General features: G+C 44.9%; 1 protein-coding gene across 1 annotated transcript in view; it reads left to right on the top strand.

Annotated features, from left to right (window-relative positions):
• The window catches only part of TSNARE1 (t-SNARE domain containing 1), a gene marked incomplete at its 3' end in the record, with an annotated part of 287,380 nt that overhangs the window by 226,923 nt on the left and 41,792 nt on the right, over window positions 1-18,665 (top strand). Inside the window, exons 7-9 of the mRNA XM_080609750.1 lie at window positions 10,622-10,712; window positions 15,380-15,454; window positions 18,119-18,175. Coding sequence (XP_080465876.1) covers window positions 10,622-10,712; window positions 15,380-15,454; window positions 18,119-18,175 — 223 coding nt within the window. The remainder of the gene's footprint in view (window positions 1-10,621; window positions 10,713-15,379; window positions 15,455-18,118; window positions 18,176-18,665) is intronic.

The raw sequence follows: 18,665 nt of genomic DNA, 5'->3' as shown, positions 1-18,665 counted from the left end.
AATGAATCTCTTCATATGTTTTATTCTGTTTGCCCTTCTATTATTTATTTGTACCCTATTATTATTAGGAAAGTATCTCTCTGAGATTTAAGTCTTTGGACCACTGATGGTGTATTCTAATCATTGCTCTCCCCGTATAGGTGCACATCCTTCTGCCCACAGCCTAAGACGTTCTGTCGTGGACCATGCATCAATGCCTTGTGGGTGGTGGTGCAAAGCATAGCCCCACAAAACACAGTCTTCATTCACATGGCCGCTCTTGCAGGTGTTTTATGGGCCAATAAAGTGCCTTGTGTTTCTGTAATCTAACTGCTAGGCTGCTTTATGATCCTTATGGTCAGTTGGAGGGTGATGAGAAGGAGCAACTTGTGGTTCATTAAAGTGACGAACCCTGGGGCTGACGAGCAGAGGAGCCTCACCAGTAGCATGTCTTTTAAGATGCTGTCTCTTTGTTTTGGAAACATAATCATTCCTGGAATGAGACAGACACATCTTTCTGCCCGCTAAATTAAACCATTGCTATAAAGGCAATGCGAGGCAGAGTGAAACGTAAGTTGAATGGAGAGGACAATGAAGGAAATAGAAATGTAGTTAGGACTCAGAAATTCTGTATTTGGAGCGTATTGCACTCTGTGCAGGATAAATATATTAATTTCCCTTGCACTTCACAGCTTGCCCTTATGTTCAGAAAGTTGCAGAGATGTCAGATTTAAAGAGGCTGATGAAGTATATGGGATAGAGCACTAGGTGGTAAGTAGGCTGCTGAGATCCATTTCTCTTCCCAGCACAATTCCTTTTAGTCAGCTCCATGCTTTTTAAGACAAGTGTGGTATGAAAACAAATAAAGCCTCAACAAAAAAAATCCCACTTGCAAGCAAACATATTCTAAAGGTGTTTTCTGCCATATATTATCTTCAGGGTTTCCTCTTTTCCTGCCTCTTGCTCTCAAAAATCAGAAGAAAATAGTACTTGGCACAAGTGCCTCAAGGGAGTGTGTTCAGGAAGCGCCAGCACTGTTACCAACTGCAACTTTTGTGCTTCACTTTGTACTGTAAAACATCTTTTCTACAGCTGGATTCCCTATCTCCATACTACTGTACTTCTGATGCGTTCTAGGAGAGGAAGAGGAGGTGGAGAGAGAGGAGATATTTGTTGGAGTAAGTCCAGAGGAGGCCACGGAGATGCTGCGAGGGCTGGAGCAGCTCTGCTCTGGAGCCAGGCTGAGAGAGCTGGGCTGGGTCAGCCTGGACAAGAGAAGGCTCCTGAAGGGGAGACCTTAGAGCAGCTCCAGTGCCTGAAGGGGCTGCAGGAAACCTGGAGAGGGGCTTGGGACAAGGGCCTGTAGGGACAGGCCAAGGGGAATGGCTTGAACCTGCCAGAGGGGAGACTGAGATGAGCTCTTAGGCAGAAGCTCTTCCCTGTGAGGGTGCTGAGGCGCTGGCACAGGGTGCCCAGAGAAGCTGTGGCTGCCCCATCCCTGGCAGTGTTCAAGGCCAGGTTGGACACAGGGGCTTGGAGCAAGCTGCTCTAGTGGAAGGGGTCCCTGCCCGTGGCAGGGGTTTGGGACTGGATGAGCTTTAAGGTCCTTTCCAACACAAACCATTCTATGATTCTATTTAATCAGATACATCAGTCATTATGAGATTTACGGTGACATTTCCTTCATTTGTCATCAGACAAATGGGCAGAATGGGGTGTCAGTGTAACTTACACCATCATAGAATAGTTTGGGTTGGAAAGAACCTTAAGATCATCTAGTTTCAATTTTCCTTTGACAACCTGCTTGCTTCTGAAACCCACAGTACTTGATTGCTGCCATGGTTGAACACAAAGCCTTTGTGTTTGTGCACTGCTTCCATGCTTTCTGGATGTTTGTCTGTTGAGTCTTAAAGCTGAGCTTCTCAGAGATGATAAACCACCTGGGTTTGCACTTCAGACTGTGAAAGAATTGCTTGGTCATTGCCTTTCTTCTTTGATTTCTTGCTAGTTTGAGGGTGGACATTTTTCACTGCTTTATAAGACAGCCTGGTTGCTACACATTGACAATTTCAGTGGTGCAATCACTGCTAATGCCTTTTCTTTCTCATTTCAATCTTGATCAAGGAGCCGGGTTTAGGCACATTGCTTAATTTAAGTATACACATAGGAGTGTTTGTGCTTTAATACCCCTGTAACTGGAAATACACAATAGCAGCAAGCTGAAAGGTATCTCAAGTTGTTTGTCTTTGATTTCTTGCTCACTTTGCAAAATAGCAAAGCACCTCGCAGTCGTTTGAGTGAAATGGACCAATTTTTCCATTAAAATTGCCTGGTTTTAAGCAAAGTTGGATTTTTAAAAAAGAAAATACATTTTATGGGGTGAAAATGCTTCATCTCAGAAATTTCTGTCATTTATTCCCTTTTTGCACGAGTTTGATCTTCATGTTCTTCCCACCATAAAATTTGGTGGCAACAAAACACATTGAACAGCAAAAATTAAATCAGAATAAAGCCTCAGATTACCTACATCTCCATTCAGCAAACCTGTTCATACTCCAAGGTACAAAGCACTGGCTCTTGTATTAATGATGGTTTCAGTGTAGTTTCTCAAGGAGAATGAAACCAATCGATCACTCATTCACATCAGTAAAGCGCCCTTCATCTTTACCTTTCACAGTGCTACACCAAGTATTTGAGGCATGTTAAATGCTAAATCCAAGCGAACAAGTGTGGGAAGGATAATAGGGTAAATTAATCTGCAGTTCAGTTATGTCCTGTGCATTTGTCACTTCCTTTCTACATACATGTGTCTGCAGGACACATTCCTGCACACTCGTGCGCCCACATTCAATTATCAAGTCCAAATTGCTTCATTGGTTGAGATTGGTTCATGCAGTGAGGGGGATGTATCGCTGTATCATTGATAACATAGCAGCATGGCACAGCTAAAACAATACCCATCAATGCCAGAAAACGTGATGTAGTGGGAAGTGAAGCTCTTAACACCACACATGACCCTAAAACTGTATGGGATAGAGCCACTGGGATGGAGGTTAAAATAATACCAATATCTTAAAATAAAAATTAATAAAATTATAAATACATATATCTATATATATGTTATAAAATATTATACAATATTATGAAATAACAAAATCTTAATTAAAAACAGTAGATGGGACTGCCATCTGCAGTGACATGCAGAGCCTGTGCGTGTCCCTGGCTCATCCCTGTAGCACTTGCCGTAGAGGGTTTTATGGCTGGGAAGTTCCAAAGCAGGGAGACACGGGCTTCTTTTGCTTCTGATTCTACTCTGAAATATGGGAGCTAATATCTACAGGAGTATAAATTGTGAGGAAATGTATTAGCAGCCTTGCAATGTCTGAAGGGGGCTACAGGGATGCTGGGGAGGGACTCATCATCGGGGACTGTAGTGATAGGACAAGGGGTGATGGGTTCAGACTGAAACAGGGGAAGTTCAGGCTGGAGATAAGGAGGAAGTTCTTCCCTGTGAGGGTGCTGTCATCCTGGCACAGGCTGCCCTGGGAAGCTGTGAATGCTCCATCCCTGGCAGTGTTCAAGGCCAGGTTGGACAGAGCCTTGGGTGGCATAGTTTAGTGTGAGGTGTCCCTGCCCATGGCAGGGGGGTTGGAACTGATTGATCTTCAGGTCCTTTCCAACCCAAACCATTCTATGATTCTATGAGAGGCAGCTCTGATACAAGCTTCAGCAAAGAGCCACAGTAAATTACTGGAAGAAGGGTGCAGCAACACCTCTATGTAGGTTGTTCATCACTTCATTGCTTCCTGGTATTGTTACAGGCACCTTTGGCTATGCCGCTGAGAAGTGCTGCAGGGATACATCCCGGTAGCCTTTCCGTGACAGATGTTAAGCCGTGGTCCACTTTTTAATGCAGAAATGTGAAAGGCATGGCAGAATTAGAGAGCACAGGCACAGCAATCAAAATAGTCACAGTTTGATGCCATTTATCTTAGGGCGCTAAAAGGGTTATTCAGTAATACCGGAAACACAGGCAAATATGAAGAGCTCACGGAGGGTAGCTGAGGTTCTCGGGCTCGAAAGGGAAGGACGTGCTTGCCTTTTGCTGAAATACAGTCCAGGAAGATGATTTCCTTCTGTACAACCTCAGTTGCAAGAATAGTTAAAGAGAAATAAGCAGTTTATCAGCACCTGAAGGAAAAATACCCCTAAAACGCTATCACAATCAGTAGCCACCAGGGTTCATCAATATGAAATGATGGTGAATTATTTTCTCTCTCTGATAAGCGAAGAGGTTTGCTGGATAATGACAGAGAGGGAGGTGTGATGTGGTTCAGCGCTAGCAAAGCGTTTGCAAAGGATCCAAGGGGCTCTTTTAAAGTGAAACTTGTAAAATTCAAACCTACTTGGGAATAGTAGGGGTGGGAGAGAGAAAAATAACTGGAGAGGTGAGTAATGGCAATGCCGTTGTTAAGCTGCTTCCCATGGGGTCCTATTTTGAGTGCTCTCTGAGCTGTCAGCAGTGACTTGACAGATGGGAGTTTGAGGTGATGTTGAACTAATCCGTAGGTGATGCGGGGTTAATAGGGGGTCTTACGTGCTGTCCTGGAGATACCTTAGTTGAAAAGCACAAGCCTAGGTTTTTGTTAGCAGGTCAATGCTGCTTGTGAAAACTGGTCAAATGCTGTAGGGGAGGAAGCGTTCTCCTTATTTTAGCAATAGAATCATAGAATCACAGAATGGTTTGGGTTGGAAAAGCCCTTAAGATCATCCAGTTCCAAGCCACTGCCATGGGCAGGGACACCTCACACTAGACCATGGCACCCAAGGCTCTGTCCAACCTGGCCTTGAACACTGCCAGGGATGGAGCATTCACCACTTCTTTGGGCACCCTCTGCCAGCGCCTCAGCACCCTCACAGTAAAGAACTTCTTCCTTAGATCTTCTTCCTCTTCATTTTTGATTATTTATAGCAAAAAGAAGATGCTTGATAGGTATAGAAAATACCATGCAAAAAATATGCCGGGACTTGCATTTTTGTGACGAGATTTGTGAGGGCTGCTATTTGACTACAATTCATATGTTTTAATCCAGAACAGCTGAACTACACAGCTATTAGCCTATAGCCATGTTCATCTCTCAAGATGACACAGCACCCATGCCAGGTGGACTTGAAATACCTCCCCTTCTCTTCCCGCACAGCCTCAGAGCATCCCCTGGGCTCCTTAAGGAAAAATAGCACCACATCTCCTAATACTTTCCAGTGACAGGCAAATTGGAAATCTATGATGCTTTTATTATAGAATATTGTGTGGCTGGAAACTTGGAAATAGCTGCCTGGTTTTCTCCTGACTTTTACTCCCCTGGCTGATTTACACCTATGCAAAGGGGTTTGCTGACAGGTCAGAATTAGAGCTGTTCTTTCGCTTTGTTGTAAATGATACCTTGACGTGCACAATCAGGTCCGAAGGAGGAAGGGGGGGAAAACTGCATTGTGAGTTTCAGTTTGGAGCCAGAACAAGTAGCTGTAGTCTTTCTTTGGTGACTGTAGCTATAAAGATGCTTTAGGGCTTGGTGAAATAACCTTTTCTCCTAGCTCATCTTTCTGCTTTGTTTGCATCTGCAATAATTACTTACAGATCAGAGATGCTCACTGTCTTTGTCATGCAGAAGCAGAGCCAGCAGCCTTTAGAAGATGAGGTGTAGGGCTGTCTGTGGGCAGTAAGTTATAGTGGCCTAATGAGGCATATCCATCCTATAGATACATGTTTGCTAATGCAACTGTGGAAAACACCAGCCTGGATCATCCGTTTCTGGAAATATCCTTAACTTTGCTGTAGGAATATCCTGGTTGTGTAAGAGATACCCAAAAGTGATGGGTTACTGCTGAAGGGGGACATCTCTGCAGCACCGTTGGGGGTTCTCCTCTCTACAGATGCTGAAGGACCTCTGTTGGCTTTGCTCTGAAGTTAAGCACCTTGATGATGTGGAGAAAAGGGAATAGGAGGCCCAGGAACTACATACTCCTTGCTACTCAATAACTGTCCCTGTAGCCAACGCATGAAGTTTTATATACATGGATTTCTAGTTTTCGGAGGCCTGTCATCAGCTCCCACAGACATCAGTCCTTCACAAAATCCAGGGAAGAGATTGGTGTGAACAATTCCATTTGCATGCTTGATGCACTTTACCTGTTTATCTCTCCAACAACAACGGAATGTGTGGAAATACAGATACTGAAACTATTTCTGCTTAAGCCTCAGGTCATGCAGCTCAGTGCTTTACTCCTCATACTACAGTTTGTACCTCTTTTTGTACAGAACTGCAGTTAGCATTGCAGCAGCTGTGAAGAGGACAAGTACAGTTTAATTTATGCTGAGCCACATGGCTTAGCTGTGGCCAAACCTACTTGACCATCAAGCTCTTAAATGCACAGAATGCCATTGCTATGCAGTTGCACTGTGCTGAAGGAGATACTAAATCTAATGATGTTTAAGATGGTGCAGTAAAGGTATTTTTGATCTGTACCTGGAAACCTCATTATCAATCCTATATTAGGGATAAGCAAAATAAGCCACATCCTGTATTACAGATGCAAATACCTTATCCTGCTAGAAGTAGGAAACAAAGCTCTTTGGGATTATGGTGACTGGCAGCAGGCACAGGGAGACAGAGTGGAGCCTTTCCCTTGTCGGTCTTTGCCGTTGCGTTTGGGTTGTGATTATTTTGTGTTGACTTGGTCATTCATCAAGTGTCTCAAAGAAGCGGCGCAAACAGTAGTTAAGCTCCTTCACTGTGTCCCTGTGGAGGAGGGAAGCAGCCGTCATCGCATCTGCCTCTTTGCTGCGCTCGTTGGAGAGCTGGATAAATAAATTAGAGATATGATGGCTCAGAAGAACAAACTCTAAGCAGCTGTGCGCTGGGGATTATGGATGCGATGGACTGTGCTTCCCTGGCAAAGAAAACACCCGCCATAGGAAACTCTTAGGCACCAGCGTGGTACCTCTTGTATTATTTAGTGCGTTGTCTTTGCAATCTCTGCGCATACAGCAATGCACAGCAAGGGATGTTATTCTTCCTAGGAGATGCCCTTTTTGGTTGTACTCTTAGAATGCTTCTTTTCAGAGTAACGCTGTAGTCTGTGTGGTTTAGGTACTCGGTATCTCCACAGACTGAGTATTTATTAAAGTGTGGAGGGCTTTTTCGGAGCCAAATTACATTCATCAGAGACACCTCTTTAATTAACTTTCACACTTCCATGGGGTGAGGAATATAAAGAAAGCCAATAATAATAATAGTAATAATAATAATAATAATAATAATGACATATCTTGTTACCATTACGCATTAAAATACAATGCTGTGGGGAGTGGAGTTTCAAGGCTGCTTTTTAATGAAGATCTTAATAGCATTTAATGTAAATTAAATATAATCGCTGCCTGATTCCTGAGCATATCTCTGAGGCTGAGGAATAAGAAGTTAATTGTGCTGACAACATAGCGGGAAGTGCCAAAAGCAGGCACCAGCACGCTGGTTAAAGTGCATTTTGAAGTGAAGGCAGCACTTTTGTTCCTTGCACTCCTGCTCCCAGGTGTTGTGCAGCATCTCAGTGCAGAGCTTGTGCACAGCGTGGATTTATTGGGTAAGATATCTCACCTAAAACTTGCATTGAATGCAAACGGAGGAGCCTTTATTGAACTTTGGAGGTTGGGAAGGATCAGATGCATGAGATTAACAAGCTATTTGTCTTTGGGGATGGGGAACTGCTGGTCTGTGAGTGCCTGACTTGGTCTGTGGGCAGATGATTTAATGAGGTCTGCAAAGTGACTGGACGTCAACTCCAGTGTCTTGCATTTCATTAAGAGAATTAGTTGTGGAAGTCTCCATTTTGAAACTGCTGCTTATGGAATTCATGCACTTGGTGGCAAGATTGAGTTGAATTAAAGATTAGGGATCAGGCTGACTCCTCAAGGCAGGCGATGTGACAGCATTCAAATCCCAGCTCCCATTCATGTGATGGCAATGTGGAATATCTGTGGTAGATACAACCTCTTCCATCTCAAATTAGAAGTGATGTGATTAGTCAGTTGGTGCAGTGGGTCCTGCAATCATAAATAAATGAAATGCATTTTGATGGATGGACACAGAAATGGTATCTTAATTTAGCTTAGGCAGAACTGAGAATAACTAGTTATGGGGTCCAGTCTTGTCTTCATATGAGATGATTTCTCTCTATGGTGCCAAAGGAGTCTGTGCCTCCTGTGTGTTTGTTCAACCCTTAGGGTACATCTGAATTACTGTTCTACAGCTTAGAGATGTTATCTTCATGCTACACTAAGCTTTCACTTGTATACCTGCTAGGTACAATGCATAAAATTAAGTGTATTTCATCCTAGGCAGCTTTTCCGTCTGAGCTGTCTGCACAGAGATCTCACTTAAGTGGAGAAAACCCAGTCAGACTTGGCTATGGAGGTGAATATTCCAGTTTGTTGGTGCCTGTGTCCGTCTTCCCGGACTAGATGGAAATGACAGTCAGTGGAATGCTTGTTGAGGGGGTCTCAATGTATTTGTAGTTAAGGTTGTGTTTGGTAAAGAGTGTTTGGGGGCTGGCCTTGTTCCTCAAAGGAGATGCTAAAAAGGTTGACATAAGCCTTGAAAGAGGTGGTGTTGATCAGTACTGGAAGAGAAGCAGGAAGGAGCTGGAAAGCCAGGACAGGGCATGGATCTTCAGGACAGAGGAGCCATAAATGGTCATTTTAACACTTTTTAATCAAAGAAATCCGATTCACTCCACATCCCACCCACCCTGATAAAGGAGCACTGACAAACGAGTCTTTGCAATACAACCATGGCTCAAATGTGGCATCTGAGGGAGAAAAAGGTCATTTTCCCCAGGTCTTCCTTGAGTCTTTGTAGAGTTTTTGACCGAAGCATTATGGAAAATCACCCCTTTCTGACTAGAAAGGCGTGAAGTGCTCCCTGGAGAAACTGAGAGGCTAAAGATGCCATCTTGGCCTTATAAAGCTTGAGAACGACTGGATTGAGCTAATAAATATTTTTGGGCAGCGTTTGTGTCTCTTCCCCTTACTTTGTATAGTCCCAAAAAGCACAGCCAGCAAACAGTGCGTGCAAGAAATAATGACAGTGGCATTTGGGGTGAAAGGAGAGGAATAAACATGACTGGAGAGGGGACTGGTTTGGCTCACTGACTGCTTGCTCGGGACCGGTCTTGTTCAACATCTTTGTCGGTGACATGGACAGTGGGATTGAGTGCGCCCTCAGCAAGTTTGCCGATGACACCAAGCTGTGTGGTTCGGTTGATACGCCGGAGGGAAGGGATGCCATCCGGAGGGACCTCGACACGCTTGTGAGGTGGGCTGATGCCAACCTGATGAAGTTTAACCATGCCAAGTGCAAGGTCCTACACCTGGGTCAGAGCAATCCCAGGCACAGCTACAGGTTGGGCAGAGAAGAGATTCAGAGCAGCCCTGCAGAGAAGGACTTGGGGGTGTTGGTCGATGAGAAAATGAACATGAGCCGGCTGCAGTGTGCGCTCGCAGCCCAGAAAGCAACCGTATCCTGGGCTGCATCAAGAGGAGCGTGACCAGCAGGTCGAAGGAGGTGATCCTGCCCCTCTACTCTGCTCTCGGGAGACCTCACTTGGAGCATTGTGTGCAGTTCTGGTGTCCTCAACATCAAAAGGACATGGAACTGTTGGAACAAGTCCAGAGGAGGCCACGAGGATGATCAGGGACTGGAGCACCTCCTGTATGGAGACAGGCTGAGAAAGTTGGGGCTGTTGAGCCTGGAGAAGAGAAGCTGCGTGGAGACCTCAGAGCAGCTTCCAGTATCTGAAGGGGGCCTACAAGGATGCTGGGGATGGACTCTTCATCAGGGCCTGTAGTGACAGGACAAGGGGTAACGGGTTCAAACTGAAACAGGGGAAGTTTAGATTGGATATAAGGAAGAAATTCTTTACTGAGAGGGTGGTGAGGCACTGGAATGGGTTGCCCAGGGAGGTTGTGAATGCTCCATCCTTGGCGGTGTTCAAGGCCAGGTTGGACAGAGCCTTGGGTGCCATGGTTTAGTGTGAGGTGTCCCTGCCCATGGCAGGGGGGTTGGAACTGGATGATCTTAAGGTCCTTTCCAACCCTAACTATTCTGTGATTCTATGATTCACCTTCACGGTGCTTTCCTGGAGATATTGTGTTATTAGCAGGTAGATGATCATGGTAAGTAAATATATCCTGCTCAAATGCTGAGTACAACTTTTTCCTGAGCAAACCCTCAGGTAGCTCCTCAGTCCCGTCTCTTTTTGCTACTCAACAATTTTAGTTGTGATGCCATCCATCTGTGATGTCTTTGTTATCTGCCCTATTTCCACCTTATCATTCCCCATTGACTATTTAGCTATTGTCTTTGGGGTTACCAGAGTAAGAACATTTTGGGCAGCTCCTTGTTGGTGTTTCCTACACCCTTCTGGCTGCCATTGCTGGTCCTGGGCTGGTGTAGTCCCAGTGTGGCTCCATGTGCTGCTTTGTGTTGTGTTGTCTCAATTGCTCCGCAGCCTGATACAGTTCTGTGAGTGTCTCATTATGCAATTAATCTCAATTGCATTTCCCATCATCTCTTCTCTCCTGCAGGCATGCAACCCAGCAGGAGACTAATAAAACCATCACGACTAGCACCAAAGCCATCAAGCAGCTGTCTGAGGTTGTCAGAGGCTCATCCAGGGTATGTGTCATTAAGGATGCTGTTGGGGGAGAGTGCTGGGTCTTATGGAGGGAGGATTAATGAAGAAAGAAGTATTAGTGGGTGGTAGTGGGTGCTTTAAAGCTGAGCTCTGTGTGTGGTTTAGTGTGAGGTGTCCCTGCCCATGGCAGGGGGTTGGAACTGGATGATCTTCAGGTCCTTTCCAACCCAAACCTTTGTCTGACATTCTATGTCTTGTTATAACTTCCTTTCCTGTTGCACAATAAGCATAGCTTGCATTTATAAATGACCAATGGGAAAACAGCTGCAGAAACCAGTTCTTCTCCCAAAACTGGGTTATGTGGAATGGGAAATAAAGAACTGAGCAACAAAGCCTTGACTAACTCCCATCCATCTCAGGGTCTCACTCAGTTTGGGTGAAAGTACTACAGGAATCATCTGGCTCAACATGAGCTTCTCAGTTGTGCAGTGAGTGCACTGAGTGCAGATGAGTTTGGAACTGTGTTGAAGTGTCCAGAAAGGCCAAAGCAGTGGAATATGTCTAGATACAACATTGATTCAGTGCTGTGTGCTAGTGCAAAGGCAGTGGTAAGCATAGATAATTACAGGCTGTGTGACCAGATCAGAGCAGAACACTGGATTACAGCTTGCCCCACAGCAACCCCTATGTATTGTACAGGCAGAATGGTCTTCTGCCATCAGTAGGTTCAACCCATATGAACATCATTGCCACTGGGGTATGAATGATCCCCATCCCATGGTCCCCAACTGGACAAACAGAAGGCTTCTGACCTTCTGTATAAGGAGCTGTATAAAGGTATGTGTTCCTGCTGACTTTGTCCTGGGGTATGGATCATGGGGAAGAACAGAAACATACTTTGGGGCATACTCCAGCTGCTGTGTGAGTTGAGAAGTTTCACCCTCACAGCGGGTTATTCAGCAACTGAAGTGAGAACAAGGATAACTCTTTTCTACTTGATTTGGCCTAGCAGTTTTCTCTTACGTTCTTGCTTCCAGCATCCATGTAGTTTCTGTGCTGGGAATTCAATTGGTGTTCTATCCTCACTTGCTTCCTGCCATTTCCCAAAGTCCTGTGTTGCTTCAACTCCATTCTCATGGCCCTTCCACCTAGAAAGAACACTGCTCTTGGAACACTGCTTTGCTCCATCCAACTGAGTTTGTATAGTTTGGATTTATGGCACTTGCCAAGAGGCATATGGGATAGGGATTGAAGAGCTGGCTCACCCTGGGCTGCCTTTGTAACCTGTGAAGGACCATGTGCAGTTCAGCCTGCCTAAAGAAATGAATGGGTGATGGATGGAGATGGAACCTTGGAATGACTGTTCTCCATGAACCTTATGCAGGCATCAACCTTAATACTTGGACCTTTTTTAACATGTTGCTAGATAAGTGATGGACTATAAAGACTTGTTTTTGCATATCCTGAGAATAATTTCGCCAGAGCTTGATAAAACAGAAAATGCTTTCTTAGAGATAGGAGGATTGGGACTCTTTTGTGCTGATCTCCTGGCTCCATTTTGTGACATAAATTGGGACCAAAGAGGAATTAAGCAAGGTCACATTAAACCCAATTATAGTGCCGTGCAAGGATGTCATTATTTACCCATGAAGCACATGAGAACGCTCAGGAGAACAGCTTTTATTGTCATGAGGAATAAAATGGCTAAGTTAAAGGGAGACTATTTAAGAGCTGAAGGAAATAGACACACAAACAACTTTAGGAACACGAGGGATAAACTTACCTCTCTCTGTTGCCATCATATAATAACTTTTTCTTCTCCCTGGCCAATTAATTTAACAGGTTTTATTTCTTAACCTCCTATTTTCTGTGCTGTTTAAGTAACTAAACCTACAAATTCTGGTATAAAGCCTTTACCCTCATCCCTTATATAGGATAAGCAGTTCTGGTGGGGATTGGCTGCTGGGCTCTGAGTCCCTGTTGGGGACCTGGGTACCATTGCAGCTTTCCTTCCATCAAATTTCTCATGCCATAGAATCATAGAATAGTCAGGGTTGGAAAGGACCTTGAGATCATCCAGTTCCAAGCCCCCTGCCATGGGCAGGGACACCTCACACTAAACCGTGGCACCCAAGGCCTCATCCAACCTGGCCTTGAACACTGCCAGGGATGGAGCACTCACAACGTCCCTGGGCAACCCATTCCAGTTCCTCACCACCCTCTCAGTAAAGAATTTCTTCCTTAGATCCAATCTAAACTTCCCCTGTTTCAGTTTGAACCCGTTACCCCTTGTCCTGTCACTACAGTCCCTAATGAAGAGTCCCTCCCCAGCATCCTTGTAGCCCCCTTCAGACACTGGAAGCTGCTCTGAGGTCTCCACGCAGCCTTCTCTTCTCCAGGCTCAACAGCCCCAACTTTCTCAGCCTGTCTCCATACAGGAGGTGCTTCAGCCCCTGATCATCCACGTGGCCTCCTCTGGTCTTGTTCCAACAGTTCCATGTCCTTTTTATGCTGAGGACACCAGAACTGCACACAATGCTCCAAGTGAGGTCTCACATATAGGAACAAGTTCGTTACTGTGAGGGTGCTGAGGCACTGGCACACGGTGCACAAAGAAATTGTGAATGCTCCATCCCTGGCGGTGTTCAAGGCCAGGTTGGACAGAGCCTTGGGTGCCATGGTCTGGTGTGAGGCATCCCTGCCTATGGCAGGGGGTTGGAACTGGATGAGCTCAAGGTCCTTTCCAACCCAAACCGTTCTATGTTTCTGTAATTCTAATTTAGAGCTTTATAGTCATTCGTTTCCAATGCATTTCTCTGTATATTACTTTGCTTATACACATGGACAAAGAATGGTTCTTCTTTCTTTTCTCCTTATTTTCCACCAGTAATGCACTGCAAAGGAGGTGCACGGTGGGAATTCCCTTGACTTCCCTTGAAGCTCCAACTACTGCTGGAGATATTTGGGGCAGGATGCCCAACTGAGCAGATGGATAGTATTTCAGGAGTAAAGATACTGGTGTAAGTGGATCAGTGTGATACAAGGCAGGAGACTGATGTAAAATAGCACATGGCTCTTTTAGGGCTTCTTTCAAACTAACCTCAAAGGAATAAAGAAAAAGGCCTATCTGGAATTCCTGGGTTTTGTAGGATAAGTGCTGGACCATTAGATCAGATCTCCAGGGTGTCAGTCTTATCTTAGGTTCCATGTGTAATAAACATAAGCTTTATAGACCTTTATCTTTAGAATGGGGATGATGATACCTGTTCTAAAAATGGTTTTAAATCTTTGGATGAAGAACTGAACACTGGGATATCCCTCTGTGTATGGAAGTAGTACCATTAAATATTAAGGATGTTTATCCCATCCTTTATAACATTTACTTTTGTATCCTTAAGCAGTTGTCTGAAACTGCTTAAATGGCTGTGAAGTGAACATTTCTGCTTAGAAGCTTTAGAGTAGATTGGGGTTTCTTTGCTACTTGGTTTTTAAGGTGGTGCCCCACTTCTTCATTCCGCTGTGTAAAACTTGGACACGTGAGCTCCTGCACACCTGAAATAGTTTGAATAGGGTAGAATAAGGTAGAATAATTCCAGATGAGATTCCATTGCCCAGCACTGTTTGGGTTTGATCACTCCTTTGGAGGGCAGTGATTCTGCAGCATGTTGGACAGTTACATCAGTCTAGACTGGGGTATTCCTTGTTTTGGAAGCATAGATCTGTATTCTGCTGGGACAAGCTCCAGGCACAAAGGCAGTGACATTTGGGTCCTTGTTTTGGAAAACATAGAGATAAGTTGGTTTCTAACAATCAGGCACAAGGCAAGGCAGAAGGAGTGTTGTTGTGGCTGATGGACCTCTCAATATCAGTAAATCACCCGTTGCCATCAAATGAGGTGATGAACTCCCTCATGGTCTTCATCAGGGACTGTAGTGACAGGACAAGGGGTGATGGGTTCAAACTGAAACAGGGGAAGTTTAGATTGGATATAAGGAAGAAATTCTTTACTGAGAGGGTGGTGAGGCACTGGAATGGGTTGCCCAGGGAGGTTGTGAATGCTCCATCCCTGGCAGTGTTCAAGGCCAGGTTGGATGAGGCCTTGGGTGCCATGGTTTAGTGTGAGGTGTCCCTGCCCACGGCAGGGGGTTGGAACTGGATGATCTTAAGGTCCTTTCCAACCCAAACCATTCTGTGATTCTATAATTCTATGGGCTATCATCCAAATAAAGGACTTTTTATAAGAGTATCCCTCGGCTTATCAGCTCCAGAAGGTAATCTGAGGCTGGATTCTAGTAAGTAGAAGCAGGATACCATGCTATAACCATTCTGTTCTTTTGATGGCAGGAGGATATCCACTTTTGTTTCACAGTCTTTAAGAACTGGTATTGGAGTGGGACCCCGTCATACAGTAAGCAGGACAGCAAAATGTCACACTATCTCTGGCACAGGAGGTGTTCAGTTCAGACCACACAGAAGTCATGACTTGGGTGCTGTCTTGAATATCCGAAGCATATTGTGCTCCTTTCCTAAAATAAAGCTTTGCAGCATCCTGGCACCCCCAGTGAAGTTGAGTTATTTAGAGTACTGTGTGTGCCCACCCTGTTTATTTGGTGTCTCCATCCAGGACTCCTTCCCATGGTCACAGACAGTCTTCTACTTGATAGATCTCTACAGACCTGCTAACCAAGCTTCTGTTTTCCCCTAACAGCAAGAACAACTTCAGCTGGACAGGCTGAAGAACCAGCTGTCAGATGCCATCCAGAGATACGGAGCTGTTCAGAAGGTGAGGATGTCTCCACTGTTCTGTATTTGAGTTTGGGAACATGCTAAGTTACAGCTAAAGGCATGGCTACAGGTTGGGCAGAGAAGAGATTCAGAGCAGCCCTGCAGAGAAGGACTTGGGGGTGTTGGTCGATGAGAAAATGAACATGAGCCGGCTGCAGTGTGTGCTCGCAGACCAGAAAGCAACCGTATCCTGGGCTGCATCAAGAGGAGCGTGACCAGCAGGTCGAAGGAGGTGATCCTGCCCCTCTGCTCTGCTCTCGGGAGACCTCACTTGGAGCATTGTGTGCAGTTCTGGTGTCCTCAACATAAAAAGGACATGGAACTGTTGGAACAAGTCCAGAGGAGGCCACGAGGATGATCAGGGACTGGAGCACCTCCTGTATGGAGACAGGCTGAGAAAGTTGGGGCTGTTCAGCCTGGAGAAGAGAAGGCTGCGTGGAGACCTCAGAGCAGCTTCCAGTATCTGAAGGGGGCCTACAAGGATGCTGGGGATGGACTCTTCATCAGGGACTGTAGTGACAGGACAAGGGGTGATGGGTTCAAACTGAAACAGGGGAAGTTCAGGCTGGATATAAGGAAGAAATTCTTTACTGAAAGGGTGGTGAGGCCCTGGAATGGGTTGCCCAGGGAGGTTGTGAAAGCTCCATCCCTGGCAGTGTTAAAGGCCATGTTGGATGAGGCCTTGGGTGCCATGGTTTAGTGTGGGGTGTCCCTGCCCATGGCAGGGGGGTTGGAACTGGATGATCTTAAGGTCCTTTCCAACCCTAACTATTCTGTGATTCTATGATTCTAAGTGTGAGCGAGCATGGTGAGTGTGGAGCATATCCAAAGAGCTGCTCCCATGTCGTTTCCTCCCTTTATTCTTAGTTTATCAGTCAAGCAGAATATTGTTGAGTTGGAATATGCAGACACAGAGCAATTCAGCATCAATGGAAAGGGAAAACTGTGCTTTTGGCAGCTCTGTGTCTGGTAGAATCTTCAATGGTTCCCCTGGCTTAGCCATGACATTGTTTTGGTGCGTCTCCACTTCCAGAGGAGACGGAGAAATGCTTGCACAGTGCCCCTTTCCCCTTTGCTCACAGAACACGTGCAGGCACCATTGCTATTCTAAGTGTTAACCCACCCTCTGCCTCTGCTGCGTTACACAGCTTTTGCCAACAGGTTTCAGAAGGCATCTCGTGGTTTGAACCTGTCACCAAGATCAAGCTGGTTAATAAAACAATCAAAACCTGAATTCCAGCTCCTTCGTTTGCTTCTTGCTCTCCCACTTTTCCCTCAGGAGGCTCTGCTGATGAGCAGATTTGCTTTGCTTTTAAACACTATCATAGCAATTTCAATCTAGCATCCTTAAACTGCTTCTCCCTCTTGCAGTAACAAGTTATAGATATATGGATTAATCAAATCACAAGCTGAACAAACACTGGTTGCTTTCTGATACTGCTTTAGTGAGTTTGACCCATGGCTGCAACACATAGGAAGAACATTGTAATTATAATAGGTGTAATGAAATTAGGCTGGCAACGTGCACTTAACAATGCATCTCTATTTAGAAATACTCTGTACTGATTGATTTCCCCAAACTTGCTGCCTATGGTTTAGAAATAAATAAATAACTCAATAAAAGCACAGAAAATTGCACTTCAACAGCATGTGTATCATGTAATAGCATTGCATTATCTCTCGTGCTATCTGGTATTGTTAATTATTACTCTGTCCTATTCAGAACATTTGAAGACCTCACAGAGTGAGGTCTTGAAATGAGATTACTTCATCCCTTAAATGAGGAGTTGGAAGGATTCAGGTAAAGGGCTCTGCCTCCATATACACACACCTTTATGATGCTTTTATTTCATACCAAAGAGTGAAATCCATCTCGACTGCATATGGAGGTGATGGGGGTTTCTTTTTAAACACTGTCATCAATTCACAAGTGCCAAAATTAGCTGCTGCAGTTTGTCAATGCCCGGTTACGTCAGGAAACCAATCTGAGTGGTAAATTAATACCTATCCCCGTCCTAGCTGTCATTTCTTAAATGCAGGTTTCAGTTTGGATAACCTTGTCGTGCTGGAAGCTTTGAAGACTTTGAATTCCTGCAAGACCAAACTTTTCAGTGCAGTTATGCTCCTTTTCTGAATAGGAAGAGTTTTCTCTATGTCCTGTCCTTTAAGAAGCAGAAGGAATAGTTTCATATGGTTTCAGGCTGAGAAAGTTGGGGCTGTTCAGCCTGGAGAAGAGAAGGCTGCGTGGAGACCTCAGAGCAGCCTTCCAGTATCTGAAAGGGAACTATAAAGATGCTGGGGAGGGACTCTTCATCAGGGACTGTAGTGACAGGACAAGGGGTAACGGGTTCAAACTGAAACAGGGGAAGTTTAGATTGGATCTAAGGAAGAAATTCTTTACTGTGAGGGTGGTGAGGCACTGGAATGGGTTGCCCAGGGAGGTTGTGAATGCTCCATCCTTGGCGGTGTTCAAGGCCAGGTTGGACAGAGCCTTGGGTGCCATGGTTTAGTGTGAGGTGTCCCTGCCCATGGCAAGGGGGTTGGAACTGGATGATCTTAAGGTCCTTTCCAACCCTAACTATTCTATGATTCTGTGATATCTTCCCTAAATATTAGGACTCTTTTCTTAGTCCTTTTCGCTCTTTTTTTCCCATTTTTACAGAAAATAGCAGAGAAATCCAAAGCTTTGCTTCCTACTGGGCAGAGAAGCACCAAACAGGTAAGTTCGTCTGCATCTCTATGTTTGACAGTAAGTACATTGCTAAAACCAAGCTATTTTCTAACCCCACTAATGATGCTGAAGAACACTGAGCTCCCCCAGTACCTACACTGAAGCCAGTGGTTTTCATACAGTGGTTTTCCATTTTTGGAGGTGGAAGATACAGGACCCAGGAAAAAAAGGCATATATAAGCCCTGCCTAATTATTCTCTGCTTCTCTATTCTCTTGGGGCTGTTTTTCCATTCTCGATGGGAGTTTTGAATACTCTGAAATACATAAGAGCAGTCCTGTATCTCCTTGCCTGGGATGTGGGCTCGTAGGCCCAGTGAAATCATCCCCCAAGAGCAAGGAAGGTAGAAGGAAGTGAGAGGAGGTTTTATCAAACCTCTGTTCTCAAAGGGGTCATCTATTCTATATAGATTTATATCATCTATTCTGTGTTCTTCGGCTATATTACACTTTGGTTAACTATTAAACGCATGTTAAAAT

Source organism: Psittacula echo (genome assembly GCF_963264785.1).
Source record: "Psittacula echo genome assembly, chromosome: 2".
NCBI classification, from domain to species: Eukaryota; Metazoa; Chordata; class Aves; order Psittaciformes; family Psittacidae; genus Psittacula; species Psittacula echo.
Note: the sequence above shows the minus strand (reverse complement) of the source record. Positions and strands in the feature narration are given on the sequence as shown.